At 50.7% G+C, this 25,821-nt stretch overlaps 1 protein-coding gene across 2 annotated transcripts in view; it reads right to left on the bottom strand.

Annotated features, from left to right (window-relative positions):
- Nucleotides 1-25,821, bottom strand: part of Dpysl2 (dihydropyrimidinase-like 2) — a 118,658-nt gene that overhangs the window by 20,873 nt on the left and 71,964 nt on the right. For both annotated transcript variants that reach the window (XM_005373727.2, XM_005373729.1), the window contains exons 4-7: nucleotides 5,816-5,980; nucleotides 3,969-4,030; nucleotides 3,518-3,598; nucleotides 2,977-3,045 (exon numbers count right to left, since the gene is read on the bottom strand). In XM_005373727.2, the coding sequence (XP_005373784.1) occupies nucleotides 2,977-3,045; nucleotides 3,518-3,598; nucleotides 3,969-4,030; nucleotides 5,816-5,980 (377 nt within the window). The remainder of the gene's footprint in view (nucleotides 1-2,976; nucleotides 3,046-3,517; nucleotides 3,599-3,968; nucleotides 4,031-5,815; nucleotides 5,981-25,821) is intronic.

Genomic DNA, 25,821 nt, shown 5'->3' with positions numbered 1-25,821 from the left:
CTCTTTATTAACGGTACTTCAAGCTAGGAGTTCAGCAGAGCTGCGACTTCACAAGAACAGCATGTGAAGCATCTACTTCCCACCCAAGGAGATTTTCGACTCTATCTCCAAGACAGCTCGGCAGAGCTCAGGCTCGGGTTCTGCCCTGGTGTTTCCCACTCAGCTACTGAGAGGATCTAAGACAGCTTCAGTCCCATGGGGCCCGCTCAGACAGCAACCCTGCGAAGAGAGACGTCAGGAAATGCACAGGCAAAGCAAATGGTCTTGAAAGCACTCGCTGAACACCCAAATGTTTTTCATTCCTGGGATAGCTGAGGACCTGCCCTCCCAGCCCTCCTTCTTCCTCTCCTTGCTGAAGAGTCCTGGAGTCCCCAGAGCAAGTGTGACAGCAAAAGAGGCACCATTCTGAGCTCAGTAAGAACAAGAGGTAGGCCCAGGCCTGTGCAGTGTACACTGGGGGGTGTAACGTTCTAATTAAGGGGGACTACAACCCCCCCAACCCCTCATCAGGGGGCTGCTCCTCCCCTGTGGGACTGGTCTTGGGAGAAGAGCTGGGTTCCAGGGGTCTGGGTTTGCTCATTCCCTGGGAATGGAGCTCAAACCCCATCCCCGCCCCAGCCAGCAAGAGGACAAACTAAAACATGAGCTCTTGGAAGAGGAGGTCACTTAAACCCCAATTCTCCACATTCCACCCAAAACCTTTTACCTTTCTGGGTTGATGTGTACATCTCTGATACACAGCATACAGTTTTCCGTACCCCTCGACTCTGACTTAAATAGTATTTCTTTAAAATACTGCAAAAATAAGGTTGCAGTGGTGTGTACACCTGTAATCCCAGCACTGGGCCGGCTGAGGCAGGAGGGTCGGCCATAAATTCCAAGCCTACATAGCAAGTTCAAGGCCAACATCATGAAATACATCGTGATACCTTGTCTCAAATAACCAAAAATAAAATAAAAAGTATTTCAAAAATAGTATGAGAGTTTAAAATCAAATCAGGAATGTGGGAGGTCATCTAGCCCATCTTCTAATTTTACAGATGAGGCAAGAGAAAGCCCAGCAAGGGAGATAACCTACCAGGGACACACAGCAGTGTCGGTACACTGCAGGTCCTCAACAGTCCCCGCCCCCAGCTCACGGCCCATCGCAGTCACCGCATTCTGTGAGGCCCCACTGGGAAGGTCCGGTTCTGTGAAGGATTCTCCATTACCACATCCGAGTCCCTGCTCTCTTCCCAGACATGAGGTCTTACGCTCCCGGCCCACCCATTCTGTCTGCCTTTCTCCCCAGCTCCTTGTGAGTCCCGCTCAGCAGCTACACTGCTCTCCTCACACTGTCCCCACAGGGAGCTGCCCTATGGCCACTCATCCATTTCGGGTAGGTGACTTCTGGAATCCTGCACACCTGGTCCATCTCCCTGGCTAAAACCCAGGGGAAGCCCTAGCAGGTGGTCTCACGTGGTACACTGGGAAGAAAGTAAGCATGCAGTGGCAGGAGAATGTTCTGGAAAGTTTTGGTACCAGTTGGCCATCGCTATGCTGGTTATGGAAAGTTCTGGAGGGCATTCAGAAGTTCAACTGTGCATGTTATTAGCTGCTGTTTCTACACACAGCCAGCTCCTCCCTCTCACTGCTCTCACTCCGAGCAGTTCCATATTGTATTCCTATCGCCCACTCGGAGCTTAACACACAACAGAACCCTCTTGGCAAACTGGAAAATTTTTACCAGGATCCCGGAAGACGCAGCTGGAGCCTGGGGCCTGAAGGTGAACCTCCTTCAGCTGTCCTTCAAGCCCGTGTGACCTCCTCACTTCACCGGGCTGCCCGGGGCTGAAAGGACTCATGGAAGGCTGGGATCAGCGCCCCGCATGACGGGTATCCAGCCCTGACCAGTGAGAATCGCATGGCCCACATGATGGCGCCTTCACAGGGAGCTACTGGGACCCTGCAATTCTCTCTGCGACAACTGCTACAAGGGAAGCCTCCTGGGCTGAGCTGTGGACAAATGGTTTCAATTTTTCTGGTCAAAGGAGCAAGCAGAACAACGCCTCCTGGATAGTTCTCTCCTTTCCAGAAAGCCCAGGCCAGCTTGCTTCCTGTTTGTGTGTTCTGCTCTGCAGACAGCTCTAAAGCCCCGAGCCTTCACCGCCCCTTCATCTCCTGCCACCTCTTTTTGCAAGGAAGAAGCCAACAGTACGCCTCCATCCACCCAGTCCCTGAGGACCTGCTCTGCGCATCTTCCTCTCGTCTGTTCTGAGGCTTCCTTCCAGGAAAGGAAGGGGACTGGCCACTGCACAGGACTCCCTCCTCCATCTCTTTGCCCCGAGCTGCAAGACTTCTCCTCAGTCAGAGCTTCTACCTGAAGCCCCAGCCCCTCGGCAGAAGCGACTTCTGTGAAGAATTTTAGAGTCACAGATTCTAGCTGGGACACGCTGCCCCGCGCCCTCTTACGCTCCCCACCATCCAGAGTGCTATCGGGGGCCAGCCACGGCCCTGTGCCAAGTTCTTCCGCAATTTTAAAAGATTCCATCCACAAGGCCCTGGTGATTTCATTGTGCCCTGCGCGGGCTTATGGTGGGAGAATGCACACTTCCCCTTGTGTGCTTGAGGGATGTAGAAGAGTTTTCTGATCCCCATCGCGTGTTTTAGGGGTTGGCCTTAAGTCAGAAGCCACTAAAACCCAGACTGCAGGATACTACTCCAAAAGCGTTTGTGTCTACTCAAGAAAGAGCGTGGACAGCCAGAGATGGACAGTGCAGCTGTCCAGCTAAGTGAGCCATGATGTCCTGCCCCAGGCTCAGTCCGACACTTTGCTCTGCCTGTGTACACACACACACACACACACACACACACACACACACACACACGACCACAGAGAGACCAGGTCTGTGTCAAAGCAGCCCCATCTCCAGAGGCACAAAGTGGGCTCTGTGTCCCCGGCACAGCGAGGCGCGCGTTCCGTTTGCAGATGTTCACCTCCTCGGGCCGGCTCAGCACGTGTCCCTCGGGGCCTGTGATGCCCAGATCCAAGATCCTCTGCTGCTCCTGAAATGTGCAAAGACAGCCAGGCGGTCAGGGAGCCGCACTTCACGAACCTGGGAGGGCTGGAGGCCTGGGCAGAGAGCACCCTGAGCAAGATGTGAAACGGGCACTGCGGGCCACTCGGTGGGGCCCAAGGCTCACTGCCCCACCCCCAGTCCTCTGAGCAGGACAGATCAATGACACCCTCCCCAAACCACTCAGCTGTCCCCGGGCCACCAAAACCCAGTGCACTCCTGGCGCTGGGCCACAGCACGCGAGCCTGGGCGTAACGAGGCAGTTGTGTCGCAGAGGAGGGATTGGGAACCGGCCGTATGTCCCACAAGTGCCTGGTGTTCAGCAGTGCCCAGCACAGGACTCCAGGCTCTCTGGTGCCCCACTGGGGCACTCAGCTACCAACGTCACCCGGCTTCCATTAGGCTATGTCCCCCACCCTCCCCTCCAGGGTGAAGAAAGAACAAAGAGGGAAGCCTTGTACCTCTGCGATGATGTCGCCGTTTTCCGCGTGGACTTGGGCTATGGCCCCAATATCCCGGATCACACTCAGGACTTCATATATCTGAGACAGAGGAAAGGCGGGATCAGAGTTGGGAGTCTCTCCATGTTCCCAGCCACTTCTGGCAGAGGAACCCCCTCCGCCACTCATGGGCATGGAGGAAGGCGGAGAGGCTCGGGGACCACAAGAGGTTCGCCAAGGAGGCCGAGTGCCCTGCTGGACCCCAGCTAAAGGGCCCAAGGGTCAGATCCAGCGCCTGCTAGGGCACAGGCCCTCGGTGCACCCTCTCCCTATAGGCTGATTACAGCTAACTGAACCTAGCAGCCCTGTCCCGTGCCGCTGAGGGACACACATCCGGTGGTAACCCTCCTGACAGCTGCGGTGGCCGGCTGACGAACAGCAGTGAGCCTGTTGAAAGAGGTCACTTTCTTACCTGGGAATCTGTGAGCTGGAAGCGATCTTTGAAAGCCATGTACACGAGGAAGGAATTTACCCCTACGAGACAGACAAGAAAGAGGTAGTGATAATATCATGGCTCAAAGTGGGAAGTGTTACAAGATGTGTATTTCACCACGGTGACTTTAAAAAATAAAAAAGGCTGCTCCCAAAACAAGTCTGTTGCGACTTTTTAAAACATGAACTAGAAGAGTCTAAGAAGATCAGTAATAAGCATCATTTTTTTGGCAAGCACATTGCCCTGTGATTTTTCAGAATTTTTTTTTTTTTTAAATACGGCTCATTACTTCAACAAGCAGATGTGTCACAGTGCTCATCCTGGCGTCTTACAGGTCTTGCCTCTCAAGGCACCAGACCAAACATCCATGCCCGACATCCATCACAATTTCAAACAATCATCCTGACAACCTCGCAGGCTTGGAGCTTAATTCAAACCACCTGGGGTGCTGGACGCTGCCTAAGTTAAATGCCTCCGGACATCCTGGCCCTGCTCTCCTTGCTAGGCAACAGTTGCCATGGTTACCCTCCAGCCTATTCTGGAGCAGATCCACTCTAAGCATTGAAAGCCAAATCCAATGGAGTCTGGGTATATGCCAAAGGGAGGTCAAAATGTTGCCTATTTTCTTGTTTGTAAAGCTTTGTGCTGGAAAAACTCTGAGGAGACATCTTAAAGTTCAATATCCTAGTTGAAGAGATTTTTCTTCAAACTTGAGACCCACAGAAATTCAGTGATTGGCCCAAGGTCACACAGCTAGTCTGTGGAAGGGTAAAGAAACGAACCTGAGATTGAAGTCTCTCATTCTGGAGCTTTCTGCACAGTATCAATGGATACCTACCATATCTTTATACATTTGTGTCCATCCCAGAGTTTTTTGAAGGGGTGATTCATTTGTTCTTTTTTTGTTTTGTTTTTAGGTTTTTGTTTTCTTAAGACAGTGCCTCGCTTTGTATTCCAAGCCAGCTTTGAACTCTACACAGCCCAAGCTGCCCATGAATTCACAGCGATACTCCTGCTTCGGCCTCTTGAATGTGGAGATTACAGGCATGCGCCACCATGCCTGACCCTCCTGCCTTGTTACTCACTGCATAGGCGCTTCTGTCCTGGCGTTCCAGAACCCTAAATCAACAGGTGCAAGTGACCTAAGAGGCGGAAGCAACTCAAGCAACCACCGACGGATAAAGAGACAAACCAAGGTCTCTGTACATGGTGGAATATTATTCAGCCTCTGAAGGAAATCGGATGATTTCACAAGTGAATGACCCCAGGGAGCTAACCCACAGCTGAGCTCTAGGAGACCACGGAGATCAGGTGCTTTGCTCCACCACCCACACTCCCAGGTGTGTGCTTACAAGAGTCCTAGAGGCTACTTGCGGTAGTAATGGTTGCACCTACCTCCCTGGGAATCTTCCCAATCCCTGGAAATTTTGCAACAGCAAAGACCCCTGAGGTCATCTCCAAAGTGTCTCCTCACCCTCCCTTCTATCCTGGATGCCACGCTTGTGGGAAGAGGCTGCCCCAGCCCTCACAGCTCAGGTGACTGCCTGGGACACTTGTCCTCCCAGGGGACTCGATCTCTCTCAGCGCTCCCCCTCGGCTCCCAGCCTGGCTCAAGAGCCTGGGTACCTCACACCGGTTGGCTGTGAGCGAGAAGAGGCGCAGAAGCCAGGCCTGCCCTTGAGGAAGATGAGGTGACCGCATTGGGTCAGCAGGGGCTGCAGCCCGAAGCCCTTGGTCCTTGCCACGACTTCCAGAATCCAGCTTCCCAGAGCGACACCCATGTATGGACTGAATGGAAACGGGAAACCCAGGCTTGTGCAACCTACCGTGGTCCTTCACCAGCGCCTCCATCTCCTCCTGGATGCCCTTGTGCCACTCGGTGATGTCCACGTGCAGAGAGTAGTCGCAGCAGGACTTGCTGTCGGCCCACTCCCTCCACTGGTCGAAGGCAGCCAGCAGGCTTGTCCCAGGCTCCGGGACCACATGGTCAACTAGGAAGAAGCAGACATTTGTCATCAGTGACAAGAAACCCACAGGCCACGGCCGACAGGTGTCCCCCCACCCCTCAAGCCCGGAGCAAGGCTTCCTGGTTCCCCTACATGACCAGGAGACAGCGATCTCCCCAGCCAGTATCCCAAGAATGCACTTAAGCCGCCGACTACCCAGAGGCAGAAAGCAGAAACTTGGCCCTGGTGGACGCTCTGTGAAAGCACGCATGCACGGCCGATCTGATTTCCCCGCTCGCGGTCCCCAGGGCGCATTTCACGGACAATGAGTCCCATGGACAAAGGCAGTGTCAGATGGCTCACTGAGCAGCCAGACCCTGCTTGCTGCTGATAGCACAGTGAGTGCCCCCAGACAGCCGGGCCCCGGAGAGACTGGACCGTGGCCAGGCACGCTGGGGCTCTCCGAAGCCCGGCGACGTCCCCACCCTCTCCAGCCGCTCCTGCGGCTGAAGCATAATACCACTCTGTAATTGAAGGGGAATCTTTCATCTTAGAGTTCAAAGCGCTCTGAGACTGTGGCTGCCGCTGTGTCATTATCGAGGTAGGCTGATACGGACGACAAAGGACCGTGGCCTCCAGCGGCCCTGGTTCCACCGTTCACCTGCAAGACGCCCCACAAACTACTCAGTCTCCACTGCCCCGGTTTAAATGGGGGTAAGAATTCCTGGCACTTAGGATTTATTACAGGGATTAAATGAGACAGCATGTCCATCAACATTATATTGTTCCCTGACTTAAATCGTCCCAGGGCTTCCCTCATACTCCATGTGAAGATTAAAGTCCCCAAGAAGTCTATGAGATCCCGCCAGCTTGGCCCTGGTCTACCTCTCAAGGGGCGCTGGCATCTCTAACTTGCACTTTGCTGTCCAGCTACTGTCTTTCAGGTGTTACAACAGCAGCCTGCTCCCTCTGGCCACAGGGCCTTTGCATGCACTATTATTACCTCTCATAGGTCTTGAAGAGCCCTCCCCTACCATGATAATGGGCAGTTTACTGGAACTATTACCCATCTTCTTCACAGAAAGCACTAACATACAAATTGACTTGATTTGCCAAGGTTAAATCAAACATGTGCAATAGTAGAGACAAAACCCAGGACTCTAGATGCCTAAAACAATGAATGCATTCCTCCTAAATAAAACATTAGATTTTCTACACCCAGGTAAGCAGTTCTGAGTTAAGAAAATGCTGGGGCAGGCAATGCTAGTGAGTTCAGTTTTCTGAAATGGATCAAATTCTGCAGACATTGCTCAACTGTGATCAGCTGAACTCGGCTTTGAATACATCAGAAATACGGCTATCTGAGACACCACTTACTCTGACAGGGGTATTACAAACTGCACATGCACACTGAGTATCATACCGTGCCCTGTAAGAACGTGCAAGTACTATGTGCCAATCAAAAACGTTTTTGAAAATTTTTAAATACGGCCATCTAAGTGAAATTTTCCTTTGATAGTACTTACTTTTTAACTAAGTATTAGTATAAAACATAAGCATTTGCTTTATGTAATTAAACAAACGTAGACATTTCTAGAATCTGTCATGTGACGTCATCTAACGAAAGTTAAAAATAATGGACACTTTTCACGCAAGCCTATCCTATTGGTAAAATGGGAATGCAGAAAGTGATGATAAAAATTCCAATTTTTCTTTTGAAACCATACCTTCAGGCTCCCCGCAAAACCACAAAAACACCACTTTGTAGCCATCACTTTGGGCGGTCCCTGGCTGCGCCCACCTTCCTCTCTCACTCTTGCAAACCACCCTCCCAAGCGGCCAGCCGATCTTCTGCACCCTCTGAGCAGGTGCTGCAGAGCTGAATTCAAACCATTTGCTGGTCCAGCAGATCTAATCGCCCTGATGCGCTCTCTGTCCCCTACCTGGTCAACCACTGCCACCCTGCAGGTTCCTCACTTCCGTGGCCACCTGGCTGCTGCCCGCAGAAGCCTCTGCACAGCCATGCCCCTCTGCAAAGCCACCCCCTTTGCTGCTCCCCAGGCAGTGCCGCCCTCCTCAGAGCAGCAACTGGATGTTCAGATATGGGAAGAGCTCCACAAATGTCCTAATGACATGGAAGCACGTTCCCTCTGCCCTTGCACATCCCACTGGGCAAGCTCAGGCAGAGAACCAAGAGTGATCCAGTCATCCTCCCGAACTGAGAAGCCCTGGCTCCAAGACCCTGCCGCTGCCACCTGCCCCAGGTCTCCAGACTCCACACAGGCTCAAATCCCCTGTGTTAAAATCAGCAGCATACTTACAAAGGACCTGTGCACGTTCTCCTGGGGTTTGTTTTGCTGTTTTGGGGGGGGGGGTACTTTTTGGTGCTGAGTACGGAGCCAGAGCCCCTAAACACGCACTCCACCACTGAGCTACAGCTACACCCCAGCCTCCTCGCGTATACTTTACACCATCTCTAGATTACATATGACACCTGACACGACCCCTACGCCTCACACCTGCACGTGGAGTCAGCCTTAGTGCTTGCTGCAAAGCATATTTCAGTTTTGCTTTCTGGAACTTTTCAGGAACTTTTTTTGGCAAACATTTTTCAATCTGGGGCTGCTTGAATCCACAGCTGGTGGTTCTGCAGACACAGCACCCGCAGGTACACAGCACTCTGGAACCCAGCACCTGTCCCGCTCAAGCCCACGGCCCTGCTGGCCCCCTCAGCCTCTCCCGCCTCCGTCCCCTACGCTGGCAGACAGGACACCCCTTCTCTGCACGGGAAAAAACCCCCTTCTAAGAAAACAGCAACTTTTCTGAATGCTGTAATTTTGCTTTAAGTAGAAAATTACAAAACTACTGAAAATCTTACGGAAAATTAGTATCATATCCAGTCCAATCAACACCACCCTCCCCATGACCCAATACTCAGATTTGCCATATTTTCTCAAAGTCGTTATCCTATATATTATAGTCTGTTTCCATAGTTACAGGCTTCCTCCTTCCAAAAATGCTTTCAAGTGAAATAAAAGGATATTTAATATATAAAACTTGATAAACCAAAAATCAGACTAAAAGATGAAAACAAGGAAGCAAAAACACAGTGGGACACAGAGCGAATGAAGCATGGTAGGTATGTTTACGTGTGTTTGTGTAGACATGTCTGTATGTACTGAATGCATGTATGTTTGTGTGTGCATATGTATGTGTCCAGAGATAAAGAGCATTCATGGTTGTACACTGCAAGGTTTAAAGCTAGACTCCCCAGCCAATGTAAAGAAAGAAGCCCAATATGTTCTGCAGACCTACTGTTTGGGATTAGAAAAACACCACACAGGGCTGGGGATATAGGTCAGTGGCATAAGCACCTGCCTGGCAAGCACAAGGTCCTGAGTTCAATTCCCGGTACCAAAAAAAAAAAACAAAAAACAAAAGAAAAAACATACAAACCAGACATAGTGGCACACATCTGTAATCCCAGCACTCAAGAGGCTGAGGCAGGAGAATCATTGTGAGCTCAAGGCCAGCCTGAATGACATAGTGAGACCCTGTCTCAAAGATAAAATCTCAAAGAAATACAAGGACCACTGAGGCTAAGACCCCATGCTCATATCTACTGAATAATCTTTTTCCCCTTGTTGAAATATGGTGACTCTTTTAAAATGTTATTACTATTAGAGAAATATTTTAAATTTATATATAGTACATTACAGAGGGAGAAGCCCAGGTTTTGTCCCAGGAGTGTTTTCTTTGGTTCCATTTATCTCTGCCAGTAGTAAATATGGCAGCTTCTTGGTATATTTTAATGTTTGGTCATACAAGTTCCCCTTTGTACCTCTTATTCTTTATTGTTACTTTGGACAGGTGGTGTGAGGGATGGAACCCAGGGCTCATGCATGCCAGGCAAGGGCTCTACCACTGAGCCCTTCAGTCTTATGAGAAAGAGCTCATTTTCTCCATAAGATTTGCTTCTCCTCCCCTCCAAATAAGGGACAGGAGAAGACCGCAAGCAGGATGACCACCCCTCCATGAAGCCCAAGCAGGCACCTGCTGCAGCTCCGCCTCCATTAGCCCTCCCCAGAGTGGGAGGGACCACTGCCAAGGACACTGGAGGACCAGTGAGAGGACTCAGACCCCAAATCCCGAGGGAAGGGAGAGCGCCAGGTGCCGCACTCCCCAGACTCCAGGATGCACAAGAACGGCCTGGACTTCTTACACAAAAGCAGGTTCTTGACTATGGGTCCAGGATGGGACCAGGGAACCTTTGCTTTTAAATGCAACCTGGGACCTGCCGCAGACCAGCGTGAACACAGCTGCTGGATGCTCAGCCCTTCCTGGCTGCCTCTCCACCAAGCGGCATTCACACCCACAACAGCATCACGACACACCACACACATCAGGGTTCCCGGCTGCGGGGCCGTCCATGGCTTCTTCCCACTCGCAAACCCAGTAAATACCCGCATCAGGGGCCCCTGAAAACTCAGCATGCAGATGAGGCCAAGCTTGGCATGGACAGCCACACTTCCCTCAGCAGCTCATGACACTTGGGAACGTGTCCCCGAGAAGCCGCACATGTTTTCCCACAGCCCTCTTCCACCAGAGCACTCCTGGGAACAGCTGCTCCCCGGGAACAGGGCAGAAGGTCACACTGACTTCCGACTTCCGGAGGGAGCAGCATGGGCCTGGAATGCACAGCCCAGCCTGCCCGCCTCTCCAGGGCCCTTCCAGAGCCACCTGGCCCTGCCCAAGGGACAGCTTGGCCACTGGCATGTAGGAAAGTGCAGGTAAAGCACCTGCCACTCGCCCTGGCTTTTGCTCCCTCCCTCGAGAAGCACAGCTGGAACCTCCACTGCGGCAGCCCGGGAACCTGCCCGTGACGGACCAAGAACACGCCCTGGGACAACGGCCTGCACTGCTGTCATCAAAACTCCGCCACCTATTTCCAGAGCACCACTGCACATTGTTGATGCATCATCCAAAATCCAAAATCCAAAAATGCTCAGAACCCGAAACGTGATTCCACAAGCAGAAGATTCCACACCTGACCTTCTGTGACAGGTCCCAGCCAAAACACAAGCACACAACATGAGAGGCGGTGAATTCCCATAACCCCACCTCTCTGGTGGGCTGAGGCAGGCGGATCTCAAGTTCCAGCCCCACTGGACAATGTAGCAAGACCCTGTCTCAAAACAAAAGGATAAATAAAGGGATGAGGATGGAGCTCATGGAGAATGGCCTATGTTTGATTCCCAGTACCACCATCACCACCAAAAAAAGCCAAAAAGTAGGCGCGTTAAGATATTGTATAAAATTACAATCTAGGGGGCTGGGGATTTAGCTCAGCGGCAAAAGCGCCTGCCTGGCAAGCACAAGGTCGTGAGTTCGGTTCCCAGTACCGGAGAAAAACCAAAAAAAAAAAAAAAAATTACAATCTATGAATATGAGGGGCATTTGAAACACAAATTAATTTCATGTTTGGACTTAGGCTCCATCCCTACGATAGCTCATTAAATATATGAAGATGCTCTAAAAGCAGAAACACATATTTAAAACTCATCTGGTCCCATGCCTTTCAGATAAGACATTTTTCAACCTACACCCCTATTAAAACTGTCAGAGGCACCTCCGTTTTTTACAGTTTGACTGAGACACAATTCGCATACTGTAAAACTCACACGTCTAGGGGCAGGATGCAGTGGCTTCGAGTGTAGTCACAGAGTGTACAACCACCACAACCTTGTTTTAGAACATCACTTGGAAAAAGAGAGCTGTCCCCATGAGCAGCCCCCGAGCAACAACTACTCTACACCGCCTCGCTGCGGATTTGCTCAGACTTGGTATCTCACATCCACAGGGTCGTGTGACATGCGGGCGCTCGTGCCCGGCTGCTCATGCTCAGCGAGCCGTCTGCAAGGCGCGACCCTCCTGCGGCACCAAATCCCTCACTTCATCACTCATCGGCATCGATTTTCATGCTCACTGGACACTAATAAAGCGTTAAGACACAGGCTGGGGCCAAGGATAGAGCTCAGTACCACAAGCACCTGCCTGGCAAGCGCAGGGTCCAGAGTTCCATTCCCAGTACCAACAGCAAATCAAAACACAGCTGCTCCCTGAGAATGTGGTACAGGACCCTTTAGAGTCTGTTGTATTTAAAAGATCCTAATTTTTAAAAAACTTCTTTGTTTGTTTTGGGGACCATCGCAGATTCACAGGCAGCTTTAAGAAATGACGCTGGGCCCTCACAGCCTTCCCGAAGGTTCCCCCTCTCCATCCCACTTCCCCTTGGCTTGCGGTGTTTATGCTGCAGGGCCGGGGGGCATCTCCTCAGCGGGCGGCCTCACTCCCGGCTGCCTTTCTCTCTCAAGCTTCCCTCCTCTCCAGGATCTCTCCTTCCTCCTCCCTCCTCCGTCGTGCTTCAGCCTTCCTCAGAGCCAGGCTGGATCCAAGGACAGGCCCTCTGTCCTCCCAGGTCAGTGTGGGGATGGCTGAGGGGTGACGACCACCGCACCTGTCAGGGTGGGGCTCTTGCTCACTGCGGAGCTGGGAGTGGGCGCCTGGCGCTGCCCACACTGCGGTTCTTACCTGGAGGTCCCCCAAAGGCGGGGCTTTTGCAAAGCGACTGAATTCTGGGGCAGCACAGCCGAGTTGTGTTTAGGTGACATTGGGTCGGAAGAGGCGGTCACAGGAGGCTGTGTCTCCCTTCGGGCTCCCCCTTGACCTCCTAGTTGCCAGGAGGTGAGCAGCTCTCCTCCCCCACCACGCTTCCCGCCTAGGGGCCACCTGACTGTGGCCTGAGACCTCCACAGACTGGGGGGCAAAATAAGCCTCCCCTGCTTCACGTTGGGCATTGGGCATGTCGGGGGCTGTGCCTCAGGGATGAGGCAGGGGCTAGGCGCCCTCTGGCCCCCGGACCTCCTGTGGGGTGAGTCTGCCGCACCGAGGCAGCTGCTTCCTTTCAGGCTGCTGTGAGTGATCTGCGAGCCCAGAGCTGGAGACCGAGGCCGGGAGTGGGCCAGACAGGGCCTCGACGGCAAGCTGGGGATTTCTGACTCTCGGGACCACCCTGGAGAGCCACCTCTGGCTTTCATCCCATTGCCATTTCCACAGCTGACCCTGGGCACAGCACAAGGCCCACTGCACGGAACAGACACGCCTCTCCTCTCCAGAGCCTTCAACAGTGAAGACAATGGGGCCGTGTTACGCTTCCACGCCGCTACTGCACAGATTTCGGAGCGGCCCTGTCGCCCTCACCCGGACATAGCGTCTGGCACCTCACGGAGTATCAACACACACCGTCCCTTGCTGGGTGCTCAGACTATCCCGGCAGGGTGCGTTTATGTCCCTGGTGCCAGGGGCCTGGGGTCACCAGGGCTTGCTTGCCACAGTGCACATGTAGCCAAGGAACGCCCCACGCGTGCGCGCGCGCGCGCACACACACACACACACACACACACTCCGGCCTTGTTTTCCAGCCTTCACTAACGACCTTCCTTTGCTGCACTGCTAGGAAGAGCAGCCACCCAACCTCCCACTCACAAACCCTCCCTCGTCATCCAGGTTCACCTGGGTGGCAGCGAACAAGCTTGGCCCGTTGGGGTGTAGCCACCATGAGTAGGTGAACATCAACCTAGGGCATGGGGTTAAGGGTCTGTCAGCCAGCTGGCACCTCATAAAAGCTTCCTCTTCGAGGCCTGGTGCCACCTGCACATGGGCACCTGGCAACTCAGATCAAAGCAGACTAATGACATCTGCACGCTGTGATGAAGGGTGACGAACGACCTGCAGATCTTCTAGGAGAGACAAGCCACACAATGAGCAGAAATTCTCTCTGGCTCATCAAAAGCCACTGTGGAAGAAGTGGGGAGCCCGGAAGGCAGCCTGGAGTCAGGGTCCCGGGAATGTGACCTCCAGAGCCAAGCAAAGGACTCAGGCTGGACAGGGGGCAGGAGGGCCCGCAGTGACCCACTCACAGCTTGCTTAACCTCGGGGACTTGGCAGCTGCTCTGGCTCACTTGGAAAGGCTGTACGTGGTCTGGGCACTGTTGCACTGAGGGTTTCGTCGAACCAAGCCGTGAGAGTGAGTCTGCAGGAGCCGCGCTGCACCCGCCCAAGTTCTGAAAGGAGTTGAACTGTCTGCGCACAATGACGCTACCATTCGCCCAAAAGACCAACTAGCTGATAGGAGCAAGGCTGGGAAACGACCTGCAGAACCTCGGCGGCTGGAAGCAGAACCATTTCAGAGCTTCCTGAATGCACCTTTCATTTTACTGATGAAGAATCTGAGGCCCAGAAAGGTTCAAAGTTGCATAATCAGATGCAGCAATATCAGAATTAAATCCAGGCTTGAATCACAATTCCCTATAGTTTTCTTTCCCTTTTATTAAGAGAAAACATTACCAACAACCCCATGACCCTAATAATAACTATTAATCTTTTTCTATATTACCTTGCAGATCTGTCATGTACATTTATTTTATGGAGGTGTAATTACAGGGCATGCTCACTTTTAATCATGTGGCTTTTTTTCCTTAATGGCATGTTGTCTTAGAGTCTTCAAAATTCAGTTTTTAATAAGAGCTATTCTTCGGGGGGCATTCACTATCATTTTCCTAACCATTTCCCTATGGAAGAATCTGTAGGTTTTTTAGTTTGCCTTTTCATACATAATAATCTCCTGAATACATTCACACAGACAATGTGTCTCCCCTCTGGAGACGTCTTGGAGATGGCCTTACAGGCTCTTAAGCCAGAAAACAACATTGTGCTCCAAAAGTGTCCCTACTTTACTCTGTCACCCGCAATCCATCAGGACGCCACCCCGCACAATGCTGGACCCATTTCATTTGCCTACTCCTTAAAGGGAGAAAGCAAACACAAAGTCCTTTCCCTCCACCAGGCTGTCTGTGTTTCAGATGACTGGCCACTTTCCAAGAGCAGATCAACCAGCTCTGAGTGACAGTTCGACAAGACCAGGGTCCAGTGGCCTCCTCTACCACCTCGGTCCTAACACTCAAGCGCCCAGCCCTTGTTCCCGATCTATCAACCTGATTCCTGAGTGACAACCAGTACAGCTGCCTTGCTGAGGTCTCTAAGCTCTGGCAGCAGATCTGCGCTGCTGAGTCCCCTGATCCAGGCAGAGAAAGAGGCTGTGCTCCATCTCCGCGTGTCGTTTATGTTCACAGAGAGACACACGCGATGGGAAATGCCATCCCCAAGCAAGAGGACAAAACTGCAGCATGGGAGAAGCAAGGAGAGCCCAGGCTGAAGACGCGGCCGAAGTCACTCCAACAGGAAGCTTCCAGCTCCAGGGCTGCATAGAATTTGTGCAGGGGACGTTGGAATCCTTGGCTGAGTATGGGGTGAGGTTTCTGTTTCCTGAAATCAGACGGGCATTCTGAACAAAAGGCACATTGACAGCATCCCGTGTCCCGCACGAGTGGGACAAAGACAAGCTCGGCTCCTGGCCAGTGTTTCAATCCTGGAATTCCTCTGGCCTCTGAAGTCCAGGAAGGGACTCCCAGGCCCTCGGGCGCAGGATCTCAAACCCCCAGCACAAGCAACAGGGCCGCAACCGCGCCACCTGGAGAAACTAAAATACCTGCTCGCTCATCGCAGCAATGTTGGGAGCCAGGAAAGTCCACGCTGTGTCAGAGCAGACCCCAGCACCCTAACTGTCCACCTCGAGCTCACCGGAAACAGGGACTGAACCATGAGCCACCAGGAAGCTCCCGCCTAACCCCAGGCTCAGGGCTGCGGCTCCAGGGCTCACCTAACTTGTTTGAACCTGCCCCTGACGCTGACTAGTTCCAAGAACAACAGTCTCTATAGCCTAAGACAGGCCCTCAAAGGAAGAACTCTAGAGTCAGGCTGCCTGAGCTTGCACCCCAGCTCTGCTGTGTATCCTTAGGACCCTTTGCCCACACTGGGCCTCAGTTTTCTAATCTGTAAAAACGGACATCATTGTCACACCTACTCACGGGACCATTATGAAACAGTATTATTACCAAGGGCTCAGAAAAGCAGGTCCTGTCTGAGCCTTCATCAGATAAAAAACAATAGCGGGTGGCCTTAAGGATAGACAGATGTTTGATGCCATTCCCCATGCAAGGCTCAGCTGCAGGGAAGGTCTGAGGGGTGGGCTCAGCAGAGCTCCCAGGAAGAGGGACAGGGCTAGGGGACGGATCGCAGAGGGCACTACCGAGCAGAGGCCCAGGCACCACTGGGAAGGCCAGGGCCTGCAAGCCCTTGGCAGCGGGACCTGAATGGTCTCTAGCAGAATGCTGACTGCGGGCTGGGCGAACACAATGCATCTGTCTAGCTCACCTGGCGGATGCCAACCATCAATCACAGTGCCCTCTGCCGACAGAGAGAAAGAGAACTTTTCCCCACCTGGGCACCCCTACCCTGGTTCCCAGGATGCAAGCCAATGGAACATAGTAGGGACAAAGACCTCCATTTCCCATCTGATGGAGAATCCAATGCATACTAGGCGCAAACTGCCGTTCTGAGCAGATAACAAACTACCCTCAAGAACACAGGTCACCTCATTAGCATCAAAAGCAAAGAAACCTGATCTTACGGGCTTCCAGAGATGCCGGATGCAATCAGTTCCATGTCCAGCGGGCGTTCAAAATGTTGCCAATAATCCCCACTTCAAAAACCCCTATCGAAGCTGCGCAGTGTGGCACACACTTATCATCCCAGCACTCAGGAGGCTGAGGCAGGAGGATCACTGAGAGTTCGAGGTCAGCCTGGGCTCCATAGTGAGTTCAAGGTTAGCCTCCACTACACACAGAGACTCTGTCTCAACACAAAAAACAAACGAACAAAAAACCCCAAAACCCTAAGGGCACAGCTGCCCTGGTTCTCCCCATCCCAGTCCCTGTCCCAGTCCACCGCCTTGCACATGTGTGCGTGTGTACACATGTGTGCAGGACAGGGAGGGGGCCGGGGCCTTCAGGCTTTAGGAAGGCAGGAGACTTCCCAGTTCTCACCACGAAGTCTGCCAAAAATAAATTCCAGGCTATGAACAAATGACAGATAGAGTGCAGAGGTGTAAGGCATGACAGGAAGGCTGGGGACGGGGACAGGGTGACCTGAAGATGTTCTGCAGGGGACAAGGTCAACGCCCCCCGCCCCCGGCCAGACTGCGCTCAGAGCAGGGCACCCCTCAAAACTGGGGCGGCAGCTGGCTGCGTAGGTGGCGGGAGAAGTATGTGAGTAATGACATTTCCTCTGTTTGTCTCAGCGTTTGGTTGCCCTGAGCTACAGGACCACAGAGTGGGTCCCAAGTAGCCAAAAACAAGAGATTACAGGGCTGTGTAGAACGTCAGAAAAAGAATTTTAAAAAGTGACCACAAGGCTTCCGCGTGTGAAGGCTGGGTATGAGCAGACCCTCCTTCCTGTCCCTTCCTTGTTAAGAGGGACATCCGGAAAAAGTTTAAAAATAGAAATTAACAAAAAGGAAGGGAATCCGGCAGTAAACCCGAGGACACAGTTTCCCAAGCCAGAGACTTTAACGGGGATGCACGCACCTACACGTGGCCTGTGCAGATTGATGTCACAGGCTCCCCCAAGCTCAGGGGCCAAGGACAATAACAGGAACCCAGTGAGTAATTCGGTGTTTACATTTCCACTGAGGGCTATTCGCAAACAAACCCTGAGACCCGATCATCCTGTGAAAATACTGAGCGAAATAAATGATGCAGTGCTCACGCCTATATTTGAGGACATCATTTATGGATAGGTAATACATAATTACAGTAAAGACAAGAGCACCTAGTGCAAATAATAGCTAATGTGTACACGCAGGAATTTAGTCAGTTTTATGAACAGCCTTGTACAAAGGCTGCTGGGATAGCCTCGCTGCATAGAGTCAAGAATGGACCAGTTAGCCAGGCACACAGTTGTAATGCCAGCTAGGCTGAGGCAGAAGGATCACAAGTTCGAGTCCTGTCTCAAAATAAAAAATAAAAAGGCCTGGGGATATAGCCCAGTGGTACAGTGTCCCTGGGTTCAGTCCTCAGTACCATAATCAAAAAAGAGGGGAACGGATCAGCCATCCGGAGTGCAGCTAGAATCAGAGACAAAAGCAAGAGGAGTCTGACCACGGATCTGTTCGCTCCAGGGTTGCACAATCCCTCCTGCACCCGCTCCACACGAGGCCCGAAGGGAAGGAAGGCCTGGTGATGTCATGTGTTGACTGGGCTCAACTTAGAGCCAACAGAATGTGATGGGTGTTTTCCTCCTAGGAACCTGGACTCAATTCAAGAACACAGCAAAATAGAGAGCGTGACACCCAGAGTCGGAGCCGCGGCCACTGTGCCAGCGTGTGCTTCCCTCGCCGAGGACTCAATGGTCTTTCTTGTCCCCAGCTTATTAGCAGTCCTCTGAACAAAAGGCAGTGTATCTGGACACCGGGCCTGGAGCCTGATAAGGGACCTGCTGCTCCGGGAGGCTGTAATTGCTCTTCACAACCTGTGGACACCAGCACCAGGTGACACAAACCCCGCCCTATGTAAACACAAAGCCTCGCTCGCTCGCAATATGCTGCTCTCTCCCTCCCAGGGTAACAGGGGTGAGATGCAAAGCGCAGCTGAGCGGACCTATGCTTCCTAGGAAAGTCCTGGAAATGCAAAAGCATCACAGTGCTGAAAAGCTGGAATGCTGGAAAGGGTGGAGAAAAACAAAATCTTCACCCCATCCTCCAAAGATTAATATGTCATCAATACGTGCATGAGTCTCTACACACCTCTTTTCCTACCCACTTATAAATAAATATATTTTTTTACAAAATAATGGTAATAGTGGAATGGTATGCAAATTATATTTTCATAAAGCTCTTTTTTTTATTTTTGAAACACGGACTCACTAAGTTGCCCAGGCTGAGCTTAAACGCGTGATCCTCCTGTCTCAGCCTCACAAGTAGCTGGGATTATGGTGTGCACCGCTGTATCCACCTCTGGTGATTAATTTTGAAAGCTTTTGTTAGATACTCTCTTACAGCCCCCACAAGGCCACCCCAGTGTCTGCACCTATCAGCAGGGGGCCCACTTCTCCACAAGCCAGCCACCCCCACCCTGCCAGCCCAGCTTTTCATTTAACTCCTTTTCTCTTTGCCCCAGAAGTGACAGGTATCAGTGATTTATCCGCCTCAAGCATAATTTATGACAGAAATTATATATATAACAGAAGCAAAGTCCCAAACATACTGCTTCATTTTTTTCTAGCTTTCTTGACACCCTTTAAGATTTAAAAGTTCAGGAGATAAAAACAGCTCCTGACCACTTTCATCTATATTTCATTTATTACTCATTCAGTTCATAATAATTTTAAGCTTAATGGTAGCATTACCTTTTTCCATGAAGACCGTGTCTGTACTTTTTGCTTTTCCTATTAAAGCGCTCACCTTTTTGGTGCTGTGTTGAGATTTTATACTTCAATGCATCACATGCTGTGACCCTAATTTCCTACTCCTTTCTCTTTTCACCATTTTACTGTAATGATGCTTCACATTTCTGTATACTTAACATCTCCATCTCTATGGATTCCCGCCTTGGCAAGATCTAAGCTGTGTGTCTTAAGTCTGTATTTCTTCTCATCCCTTCTCACTTGTTCTTTGCCTTTCATGCTTTAATCGACCTGGGATGTATTCCGCTATATGAAGTAAGCTTACTCTTCTTTGTTTTTCAGACAGTGAATAAAGCCAGCATAATTTTGTGATTATTTTATCATTTCGCTATGGGTATGAATTGCTACTGTTTTCATACCCTAAATTCAGACAGTCTCCACTTGGGAATTTTCTGTTTTATCACTGGATGAAGATGTCTCTTCTAGAACAACTCTCTCACTACTTTCATCATAGCTCTACAGCTTATTTTCATATTTAGCCAGTTCTGTCTCGTAACCCTTCTTCACTGTGACCTTTTAAAATACATCCTTGGCTCTTTTCCCCTGTTTAATCTTCCACCTGGACATCAGAATCATCCAGTTAAATATGTAAAAACAGAACCAAAAAGAGCACCGCCTTCTGAGGTTTTGAATTCATAGATTAATCTCCGAAGAACTTGTTTCTTTACAGTATGAAGTCTTTCCACCCATTAACACAACATCCCTTTTTTTTTTTTGAGATAGGGTCTCGCTATGCAGTTCAGGCTGGCCTTGACCTCACTTTGTAGCCCAGGCTGGTCTTGAACTCACAATGATCCTCCTGCCTCAGCCTCTCGAGTGCTAGGATTACAGGCATGCACCACCACGCCCGGTCACAGCATCCCTTTGGATTTGCTTCAAGTCTTCTCTCTTAAGTGATTTGCTTCAAGGATCTCACCTGTAAGAACGTATTCTTGTAATCTTTATGAATTTTACATTTCACATTGCTACTGCAAATGAGATCTTTAAATTATATTTTCCCATCAGTTATGTGTGACACACAGGAAAATTATCCATTTTAGTACCCATTTTTTAAACTGCCATCTTAATAAACTCAGCACAAATATTTTTTTCAGTCAATTCCTTTGACTAAGGTAAAATAGCAATAATGCTGCTCTTCCTTTCCAATATTTCTACTTCTTCTTTCCTTGTCTTTTGACACTAAGGCTTCCAGAACAATGGCAAAGATCAGCGATAACAATGTCTGTCTGTCCCTTTCTCTTAAGTGTTTGCTGAACCAGCCCAGTGCTCGTACCCGAGGCCCACGCCCCTGGGACTTGGTGCAAACAGACTTAAAACAAATAGAAGACAGTGGTGTTTCTACGTATTTCCAACAGCAGAACATCATGCCTTTGAGAAACACTAAGATATTCGATACCAAAGCAGACTAAATGACACGAATAATTTCTGAATTAGTCTATTTTGGTTACTATAACAAAATACCTGTAGCTGGATAACTTCATAGAGAACAGGGGTTTATTTATTTAGCTCACAGCTCTGGAGCCTGAAAGTGTAAGATTGGGCAGCCCCAGGGGTTCAGCTTCTTGAAAGAAAGAGCAGATGGTACCATGGCAGGAGCCCAGTGGGGAGAGAGATCACATGGTGAGACAGGAAGCCACTCAGGAGTCATGGGCGGCTCTCTCGGGAACTATCCCAGGAGCCAGTGCTGACTTCCCAGCTCTGCTTGTTGGGTCAGGGAGGGAGGTCCTCTCGTACATCCCTTCATCTCCTCTTCTCCCAGTTGCATCTGCTACTCCTCTTCCAGGAAGCCCTCCAGGACCACCCAGGTGGGAACTTGGCCACTAGACCTCACTGAGTATTCATGGGACTGCACTGCCTCCGGGTGACCCTCCAGGACCCAAGGACACCTCGCTACGCAAACCTGCCCTGTTGACTCCTCATCCAGTCTCTACCCAATTGCCAAAAACAACCCCCACTCCCTCAAAACAGGAGTCACCAACACGCTGCCAGGGAGAGGTGGCCTTGGACACTTCCTCGGGGCCTGAATCTGATCTCTCACAATGCTGAAGCTGCAGGTCACCCGGGCCCACACCAAGGGAAGACTTGAAAGAAGAGCTCAGGAAGAAGCGGCAACCTGGGAGATGAAGGGCACAGAGGACAGGGGGATCGGAAGGGCAGAGGCAGGTGACCAGGATGGAGACAAGGGCTGGGCACAGCTAAAGACCACGTGGGGGATTCTGGGCCCACTCCGAGGGGGGACCATGGGCATCCCAGGAGCAGCACGGAGACGCGGCCCCCAAGAAGGGCTTCCCCTTAGAAGAACCATACTGCCCCTGATGGGACCTTCACACAGCTCAAAGTGCTTCCATTTTAAGGAGTGAATCTTCCAGAGTGGGCTGGCCGTGTGCGGGCATCTGCTGCATACCTCGTACTGTGTATTCTACCCAGTTCAGGCTGCATGGTGGCCCTAAAATCAGACTGCAAATCAGAGAGCTGTGGCTCAGCACTGCCATATGATGCAGTGATTCCACTGCCAGGCACAGACGCAAGAACAGGGAAAACAGGTCTGTGAAGCAGTGCTTGCACACCCGCAGCCCTAGCAGCCTACTTCATACTTGCTAAAAGGAGCCAGACATCGGCGAACCCTGCGAACACAGTGCTGAGTGAAATAAGCCAGGCCCAAAAGGTCAAATACTGCACGTGGCCGCTCATAAGGAGTCCCTACAGCAGCGCAATTCACAGAACCAGAAAGCAGGGTGGCGGCAGCCTGAGGCTGGGGAGCGGTGGTGGGATTAGTATGTAATGGGTGCAGAGCTGAGGCTCTAAACAGGTTCTGTGGAGGACCTGGCTTTGCTGCCTTTTGTGACTGTTCTGTGTTATGTGGGGCCAGGCAAGCGAAACAGCTCTCCCTCTGGGCCGTGTAGTAAGATGACAGCAAATCTGACTAGCAGTGGTGGCCAGCCACAAGAGTGAACCCTAGAAAGAAGGCTGGAGGGACTCTCAGGTAGAAGCACTGAAAGTCCTGCTTTTCTGGGGTGTCCCTGATTCAAAGTATTCTGAGGCCAGGCTTGGTGGTGCACGCCTGTAATCCCAGCACTCAGGAGGCTGAGACAGGAGGATTGCCACAAGTTTGAGGCCAGTTTGGGCTATAAAGTGAGTTCAAGGCCAATCTGAACTGCAGAGTGAGACCCTCTCTCAAAAAAAACCCCCAAAAGCATTCAGTGAACATCCTTGTATGTGTCCCCATAGACGTCCCAAGGCAGGATTAGGAAAACATGCTCAAAAACCAAGCCCATCCCAGAAATATGTGACTACCAGCAATTCCTCTCCCAGGCACACACCCAAGAGAAAGGAGAACTGTCTCCACAAAGAACCATCCACAGTGTACGCTCTTCATTCACAACAGCCCCAGAGCGGAATCAACAGAAATGCAGCTGACAGATGAATGGATAGACAAAATACAGTGCTATCTATACAATGTTGTATAATTCAGCCCTAAAAAAGAATGAAATGTTGGGATGTACTACAACACTGGTGAACCTTGAAAATAACATGCTAAAGGAAAGAAGCCAGGTACAAAAGTCCATTTCTTATGATTCTATGTGTATGAAATGTCCAGAGTAAGCAAATTTATACAGACAGAAAACAGGCTCGTTGCTGTCAGGGGTGGGGTGGAGGGGAAGGAAGAAATGAGAAGTAGCTACTAGATGCCATGGTTTTGTTCTGGGAGGAGGGGATGTGCCTCGTCTGCTTTGTGCCGCTGTAGCAGGGCATGTACGAGACTGACTGATCAATGATAAATTCCTACAGTTCTGGAGCAGGGAAGTTCAAGGTCAAGGGACCGAGTGTGGCCAGGCCTTCCTGCTGTGTCACGTGATGGTGGAAAGCTGCAGGGAAAGAGTAGGCGTGGGCAGGAGAGGAGGCTGGACTTTTCCCTCACAGAAACCCACTCCTGAATCATCAGCCCTTTCTGAGGTCAAGCAGTAAGTCACTCCGGACTCCTCAACGTCCCACCTTCAACTGGGGACCCAGTCACACCACAGCAGGGTGGTGAGAACGCTCTAATGAGATCATGGCAATGGCTGCACAATTCTATAAATATACAAAAAAAACCCTGCTCAAATTGCATTTTACAAAGTGAATTCATAATATAAATTCTATCTTAAGTTTTGGGGGGAACTATATGTTAAAAGCATCATATAGTTCATAGACGCCTACACAGAAGGAAAGGAGAAGTGTGGAGGGGAAGAGGAGGGAAGGCTCTGACAAGGCTCTTAGTATCTTTTTGAAAACCCCTTAGGAAATTCCTAGGGAGAAACAGGAACAAGCCGTTTCTTGCAAATTCCCCTAAAGAGAAAAAGAATCAAGAGAAGAAAGCGCCAAGCTAGTACCTGAAGTGGGGAACACAGCCAAGAAAGAACGGACATTTCCTGGCACAGCCATCGTCACCGGAGGTGAGGAGAACTTGGACGCAGGGGCTGTGTCAGGAGACCCGGTCACCTGACCTCTCGGCACCAGACCCAGAGGAAGCCCAAATGCCGTCACAGGGGCCAAGGGTCCCAGAAAGCAGAGCTGCCTGCAGACTTTCTATCCCCAGGAAGAGATGCTGCTGCTTTTCCACAGGTCAGCACCCCAGGCCACCTGGATTAAAGGGCTGTGCCTACAGTGAATACATCTCAGCACCCAGAGGGGCGAATACAGCATCCTCAGCTCTTCTCGGGCAAGCGTACTCCCTCCTGCACCAAATGCCCCAATCTCCCTTGGGCAGGACACTTCCCCAGCACCAGAAGGGAAGGCGCTCATCAACACGGTGCACAGTGGCTGGCCTCCACCAGCACCTACCTTCCTGAATCTAAAGCATTAACTCAGCAAGGTGAACCCTCCTCTTCCAAAGACGGAAACTGTTTCCACAGAACGCCTACGACTTGAATGGTCCTCCAGAGTTGAAACACAGTATGAAACTTAATCTCCAAATTCATATGTCAACTGTACCTGGAGGTGTGGCTTTGGAGGCAATTTAAATTAGATAAGGTACTAAGCGGCTTTATAAGAAGAAGCGCAGGTATGGTGGTGTCCCCCTGTAATCCCAGCACTCTGGTAGGCTGAGAGGGGAGGATCATAAATTTGAGCCCAGCCTGGGCAACTTGGCAAGACCCCACTCCAAAACAAAAAATGAAAAAGGCTGGGGAAGCAGCTTAATGCAAAAAGGTCATAGGTTCAATCCCCAGTACGGCAGAAAGAAAGGAAGAAAAAGAGGACAGAAAGAGAGAAAGAGAAGAAAGAAAAAAGGAGAGAAAGAGAGAGGGGGGGAGAAAGAAAGGAAAGAAAGAAAGAAAGGAAAGAAAGAAAGAAAAGAAAGAAAGAAAGAAAGAAAGAAAGAAAGAAAGAAAGAAAGAAAGAAAGAAAGAAAGAAAGAAAGAAAGAAAGAAAGAAAGAAAGAAAGAAAGAAAGAAAGACCTGAGCTGGCACACCCATTCTGCCTTGCCGTGTGACGCCCTGTGCCATCTTCCAATGCAGCAAGCAGGTCCTCACCAGAGGCCAGCACCATGCTCTGGGAACTGTGAGCCAAATACACCTCATTCTTAATAAGTTTCCCAGCCTGTGGAACTCAGTTATAAGAACAGAAAGTGGGTCAAGACAAGAGCTCCCCAATAGACAGAGCTGAATGCACAAAGCAAGCAAAGAAATTGAGCTGGTAGTGAAGATGTCTCTCCGAACATCAACAACAACAATCCCTCACCCCCCTAAAAATGGCATTTCAGGGCCATAATGAACATTTGGATTACTTGTCAAGGACAGAAGAATGAGAGAAGAGAGGGATGACAAACAAGAGAGTTGAGGAAGTCAATCGTCACAAAACAAATATCACAACCTTTAAATATCCCAAAACAAACTTCAACATCTCGGGTGCCAGGCAGCATCAGAAGAGCTTTGACTGTCAGAGGGAAGATGGCCTGACAGGCCTGCCCACTACCCACTACGTACGTAATCTGTCTGAGCTCGTCACCGGCGCCACCCCAGCCCTCACTGTGACCAAACTAGGCAAGGAAAGCTCCTGACAACAGAGAAAATGAAGACCAACATGGGCCAACCTGCCTGAGCTAATAAGCAACAGCACTGAGACCCGAATCCCCAGCTCCTCGAAGACGTGTCCCCAAGAAAGCAAGGCCTCAAATTCCTTCCACTACACCTCATGTTTCCTGAAAGAATCCTTGGATTATCTCCACCAAACAGAACAGCAGTTCCAACCCTGAGACACTGATTTCTCTGATTTCCCTTTCTGTCTCAGTCCCTTCTCAAAAACAAACAAATACAGAAATGCTAAGTGTCCGGGGTGCTTCCCAGCCAAACATGGGGAGAGCTGGGCTCATGAACCTCCAAAGTGACCCCAAGAAACAAGGAAAAAGGAGACCCAGGCACGGACAAAGAGATGCTAGAAGTGACCTGTACGATGGAAATCGGCTGAATCTGGCCCAGCATGGAAAGGT

Source organism: Chinchilla lanigera, unplaced genomic scaffold (assembly GCF_000276665.1).
Source record: "Chinchilla lanigera isolate Chin_1 unplaced genomic scaffold, ChiLan1.0 scaffold00002, whole genome shotgun sequence".
In the NCBI taxonomy this organism is placed as follows: Eukaryota; Metazoa; Chordata; class Mammalia; order Rodentia; family Chinchillidae; genus Chinchilla; species Chinchilla lanigera.
This window is presented reverse-complemented; position numbering and strand designations above follow the sequence as displayed.